Source organism: Orbicella faveolata, unplaced genomic scaffold, assembly GCF_042242905.1.
Source record: "Orbicella faveolata isolate gen_17 unplaced genomic scaffold, um_ofav_v1 contig_27, whole genome shotgun sequence".
Classification (NCBI taxonomy): domain Eukaryota; kingdom Metazoa; phylum Cnidaria; class Anthozoa; order Scleractinia; family Merulinidae; genus Orbicella; species Orbicella faveolata.
The window spans coordinates 1719332-1725331 of record NW_028301555.1 but is presented as its reverse complement, the minus strand read 5'-3'; the positions used below and the strand labels follow the sequence as shown (position 1 = coordinate 1725331).

Sequence of the window (6000 nt, the reverse complement as noted above, 5' to 3'; positions counted from 1 at the left end):
TCTTCGTTTTCTCCTTATCGTTAGTTTCGATTCAGATTGAGAAGATATATCAAACCCATGTTTGACCACATTTCCGAGCACCTCGAAGTTCGTTTGTAATACTCCGTTGCGCGTCGTATTTTCAACTCTCTTCTGGATGTTTGGAAATGTGATGAAACACGGTCTTTTGTGTTTGATATATTACTTATGACTGCCTGATTGAAGATCTTAGCGGATCCATGACGGAGTGATCTATAGTCAAGTGACAAGGAAGTCTTATTTCATATTTGACTGTTATTCAGGGCAAAAAGTTTCATTTTGGCCAGCAGCATTACTGTCACAGCAACGAGAGCACTTACACTCGCTTCCAAATCTTCTCGTTGTTTTAAAGCTAGAGCACAAAGATTTAAGACGAGGCAAGCGTATTTCAAGACTGCCATTATGATCATAGTTTTCTACTACAGGGACCAATTATTATTTATTGATTGAATATTCTTAAACTCGTTAAAAAAACAAAGAAATAAACAACAACAACAACAACAACAACAAACAAATCATAATCGTGAGTGTTCGGATCATATCTTCTCTCTCAACGGTGTTTAAAAATGTCATAAGACACGATCTCTAGTGTCTGTTTGATATATTACTTTCCCAGCAAGGGCTTACCGACTGCAAGACACAATAAATAACAACATTTTAGTCCCCTTCAATAAAGTTTATTTCAATTCGTGCAATCCCTTTTACTGTTTACACTCAATATCGTAAACTTTCCCCCATTCCCGAAGTCATGTTCCAGGTATATTTCTGTAATTATATATTCTTCTTTCCCGTCCAAGACTTATAATTTCTTTTCTAAACTATCCATATACTTGTACACCTCTCTCTCTTTTTTTAATCCGCTACGGAGGAAGCGCAAACAAGCGCGAAAGTGCACGCCGACGCCGCTTTTTCTTCATGGAGTTATCCACGACAATACCCTCTCCGTTAATTTGGACCTGTTTGTCATGTGACGGACCTGCCTGGCATTCGAACTTCTCGCATTTGCACATAGTGATGTTAGTGAACTTGGCAATTCTTTCTTGGCCGTCGCAGACCACAGGAATGTCTATTGTCTGATAGACAGCGGGTTGACAGCATGTGCAATCGGCATCATACAGGCTTTCACCAGTCACAGCAACCGACCTGGAATCGCAATTGCCACGGCAGGAGGTGACTCTGTACTTGTGTTTCGAAATGCATTTGTCCCCAGTCTTCACAAACTCCGGTGCGTCGTTTGTGTGCAGCTTGCAGACCTCTCCTTCTTTTGGTGGCTTCGCTATCTCTGATTCTATTGGCTCTAAAAAACAAAGTAGTGGTGTTGTCTGAACATACGTCGGATACGGTACACTGCATTGAATCATAAAAGCGATGACAGAGTTATCTTTGGGCAAGAAGAACTGGACCTATTGCAGACTACGTTGTTACGAGATCTGAGATAAATTGCTATGTCCCCAGACCAAGAACGGAATATGCAAAAGGTAGCCTGCATTACAGAAAATCTGTTCTGTGGAACAAGATTCCCTCGAAAATCAGACACCTGCCCAGTTGAAAACTGTTTAAAACCTCACTGAATGGGAAAGATTATTCCTAGTGCACTATAAATTAGATAAAGTTTTATTACACAGGTTTTTATTAAAGGGTAGTTAATTAGTTCGTTGGTTTACGTAATGTAAAGTAATGTTAGTTAATGCATTCCTGTTCACATAGTTAATTTATTCTTTGCAATTTTCGACGCCACTCCTAGGAAGACCATTTTTATGATAAGATTTCGTGTCTTAAAAAAAGATTGATTGATTAAAACGTTTCCTTCGTCCCTTCTCAGATGTGAATAATTTCGCTTTTTCATGCAATATTTTAAACCAAATAAAGGAAGGTGTTCCTATGTGTTCCCATAGTTAATAGAGGGGAATGGTTATGAAACCCGACAAAGGTCTTTGTTGTATGTTTTTGTTCGCTTTTTTGGCCTTGACCGTGCACAAAACACAATAGTTGTTTACTCCGTACTGAGGAACTAACCAATAGAAACGTGTTGGTTACGTAATTCATGCATACTGTATGAGCGCAAAACAAAAGATTGTGCACGGTCGAGGACCTTCCAACAAAAATCTTGGCATCTTTGTTTGCTCCTTTGATGTTTGCCGGGCTTCATAACCAGTCCCCTCTATTAACTATTGTGTTCCTATGTTTTCACGGACGAGTGATCTTCTCGTATCCGATTGGTTCATAAACAAGGGAATTGAGTAGTGCATCATCCACCATCTTGGAATAAAAAAATACAAAGAGAATTCCAATCGCCTCTATTGTAGCGTTTTCGCGACTGACGCGAAACTATCAAAGAAACATTTCTGCAAAAATCATCAGCTTGTTGTTGATCGCTTCGTAAACAATGGAATAGAATGGGTGAATGTTACAGCTTGCACATGCGCAGAGACGTGAAACCGCTCCTTTAATTAATAGAAGCACATGAAAATTACATACCACACATTGGGCAGCAGACGTCCGGTTGTGGAGGAGGTCGAATAAATCCCTTGGAGGAAAATATACGCGCTTGTTATACTTTTATGTCACAGCTGGGAAAATTTGCGAGATTAAAACTCCCCCTTTTTTTGCGATACCAGTTCATAATTAACGTTTTCAAGGGTCATGATTAATTAATGGTTAATTATATTCGGGTTGTTATGACGGTTAGATAAATGAAGTGCTGTTGTTGTTGGGACTCGAGGATCTGCTAAATGCAACTTGAACACAGAAGGCAATTTATGTTTTTACAGCTTAACATTAGTATCGACTTTTAAGCCCGGGGGAAATATAAAAAGGACGGGGGTGCTCTTCGTACCTTTCAGGGGTTAAAAAACCGGTTTTCGTACTTCTTAGGGTGCTCAGCCTCAAAAGGCCCTCAGCGGGGCTTTTTGCAGTACCTTTTAGCGTATTGAGCCGAAATAATATGACAGGAGATAATGTGTTGTTTTAGAATTGGTACCTCTTCGTGGCGAAAAAAGTTCCAAGCCACGCCCACAAAACAGGATCTCGGTACCTCTTAGGAGTTCTTTTCAAATTTCCGACGAGCACCCCCGTCCTTTTTACATGGGAGTTCCCCTGGGTTTTAAGTCTTTCTTGACCTTTAACCCAAACAAGTCACGACAAAATTCGCATCCCACCTCCCAAAATCCTAAAATCCAAATTTTAAACCCGGAAAGGCCTTCGCACTGGCATCCCGCTTACTATTCCACGAAGATTCCCAGGAATTTTTTTTCCAGTGTACCGGTTGTAACAATTTGTCTGTAAATCAGCAATACATAGTGGAGTGGCAGACATGCTTACCGGTGGACATTCAGAGCAGACTATCTTGTCCTTCTCTATTTGAGCGGTTTTATTGTTATTGAAGCAGTCATTATAAACCACTTTACAATAAGCTGTAATACATGGCCCGTCCGTCCAAACATCACCCTCCTAAAAGATGAAAAGTTTGGATGAAAATCATTGAATCACCTCGCATTATCCTATACCGTAGACTGCCGCTTATAAGCCCCCTCCCCCTCCTCGCTTATAAACCGGCCTGGTTACAGGCTCATCTATTTGTAAACAAACTAATGCTTCTGATTATAAGCCCCTCGGATATAAGCCCTGCTCTAGTAAAAAATGGAATGAAATTGATTTATTATGATGTTTTAAGGCTAAATTAAAAACCATTCTATGAACAACGCATTGCCATTAACACTGCTGTGGCTCACTTCGAAACAATTTTTTTCTTAAACTTCCACTTATAACCTCCCCCCCCCCCCCCCCCCAGATATAAGTTCCTCTGTTGACAAGCCCATCCAAAACCCCTTACAAAATTTTATAAGCCCAGGGCTTATAAGCAAAACTTTGCGGTATATGGAAAAACATTCTTTCGTGCATAACAAGATTCTCACAACTGCCACTGTAATAAATGTACGGTATTAAGTAAAGAGAATCAAAGTTTCAATCTCGACTCACGTGGTAGTACTCAGTCTCGTTCAATGTGTTTGTGTATTTGCAAATCGGACAAACCGAGCCTGTAAAAGAGTCCAGAATAACGTTAGCATTTTATCTGAAGTTTGCTTGAAAACATACCACAATGAAATAAATTGCGCAGCATTAGGAAAAGAAATGTAACAGCGCTCAAAGATCGGTGCCTTATTTCAGACTAGGTTTTTTAATATCTGTCCCCTATATCCCTGTCTTCCGCAGAGGTTCGAAAGAGTCGAAACGTTCGTTATAGAAAGCCGTTATGCGAAGTGAGTGCAGGCGCCACCCTGCGATTGCATTCATATCGTTCAGCGGAAAACACTTTGAACCCAGGACGAGAGAGCCCCTATATCGCAGGCCAAAAGGGGCAGAAGGGGGTGGGGAGGGTATTGAAAGACGCTTGATGTGTTGGAGTGTTGAACATTTTGTTGTACAGTAAATATATCTTATTTCCTTTAGTCCGGTGCTCAATTTCTAGTAACCTACGATATCCTGATATGTCTTCTCTTGAGACCTATAAGTACATGCTAGAACTTAATCCAGGAGCTCATCTAAGAACTAAATTTCAAAGAACTTTTCTGAAAGGTTTAAAACAACTTACTGCTTGATACTGGCGTCGACGACGAGGCGGATGTAGGAGTAATAGTAGTACTAATTGAAGTACTATAGCTTGTGGTGAGACTAGAAAACAAACAAGAACAAAAGTTAGTTATTGACCATAAATGTCTTGAAGGTTCTACGTGAGCCAAACGTTTGACCTGAACGTCTGGGTGCGGAAATGAAAAATGACTGTTCAAGGGTCTAGCTCAATATGTGAGATCATACTACGGCAATGAAAAAACCTTTTTTAGGGGATTTTCTATTCGTGCATAATCCGAAAATTTTCGAAAAATTCCGATATCGGAGGCAAATAAAGGACCATCATTTAAAAAACAAAACAAAACAAAACAAAACAAAAACAAACGACAACAACAAAATAACTAGTCAGTCCTAACGTCAAAAAATGTTGTTGCACGCATGCGTGAGATGCTCGTCAATTGACGCGGGAGAAGTCTTTCGCATACACTTTATGGTCGGGTCAGTCCCATCGTGTTAACTAGCCACTTTTACTTAAAATCTAGTCGCAAGGACCAAAGTTTGGTAGTTTGAATATTTGGGACAAGTCCCTGCGACTTGTTCAAAACACTTCGTGTGAACTGTTCGTGGTACAAGTCCCTGCGACCAGTCCCTTCGTGTAAACTCTTCAGGGGACTATATGCAGGGACTAGTCGCAAGGACTAACCTCTCGTGTGTGCCGACCTTTACACAATAAAAAGGGAATTATGGCAATGGAACAGCTACGGAACCCCGTTAATCCGGTCACTAATGGGGCACAAAAATCTGGCCGTATTAACGGGGTGGCCGTATTAAATGGGTTCTTTAAATTAGAAAATGACTGGCTGAGCTTTTGTTCGGGCCAAAATAAAATAGCCGTAATAACGAGATGGCTGTATCAACGCGGTGGCCACAAGGAAGGCTTAACTGCCCTTTAGGATCAAAATTGAGCGTTAAACCTCTGCTGAAGTACAAGACTTAAAAAGCTCGAAATAACAACTGTGATACGAGAGGTCTGTAGATGCTAATCCTACATCGCTTCGCTAATGTCTAACCCACTGGAATTATGATCGGTTACAATACGGTTTAAAAGAGATGTGTTTCTTCAAAACTTACCTTGATGAAGTGGAAAGTGACGTGGTGGCTGTTGAATATGACGACGCACTAAGCCAAAAAAAAATATATATTAATCGGTGAAGTTAAAATCATCAGTATTACAAAAACTGACTCGCACTAATTTTCAATAACAGCACAAATATAAAACGTCTTGCAACGTCGAATTAAAATAAAAACTGTCGGATGTTTTTAAGACTTCTTCGTGGACCTTAAAACTCCGACTCCCAACCATAATGAAAGCCAAAATTCGACATTTCAGTAAATAAATGACAGTACAAAACG

General features: G+C 40.2%; 1 protein-coding gene across 1 annotated transcript in view; it reads right to left on the bottom strand.

Annotated features, from left to right (window-relative positions):
- Positions 1 to 673: 673 nt before the first annotated feature.
- Positions 674 to 6000, bottom strand: part of LOC110045893 (uncharacterized) — a 72367-nt gene continuing 67040 nt past the window's right edge. The window contains exons 160-165 of the mRNA XM_089297110.1: positions 5719 to 5766; positions 4610 to 4689; positions 3997 to 4055; positions 3340 to 3468; positions 2497 to 2545; positions 674 to 1315 (exon numbers count right to left, since the gene is read on the bottom strand). Of these exons, the coding sequence (XP_089153236.1) occupies positions 879 to 1315; positions 2497 to 2545; positions 3340 to 3468; positions 3997 to 4055; positions 4610 to 4689; positions 5719 to 5766 (802 nt within the window). The 3' untranslated portion in view covers positions 674 to 878. The remainder of the gene's footprint in view (positions 1316 to 2496; positions 2546 to 3339; positions 3469 to 3996; positions 4056 to 4609; positions 4690 to 5718; positions 5767 to 6000) is intronic.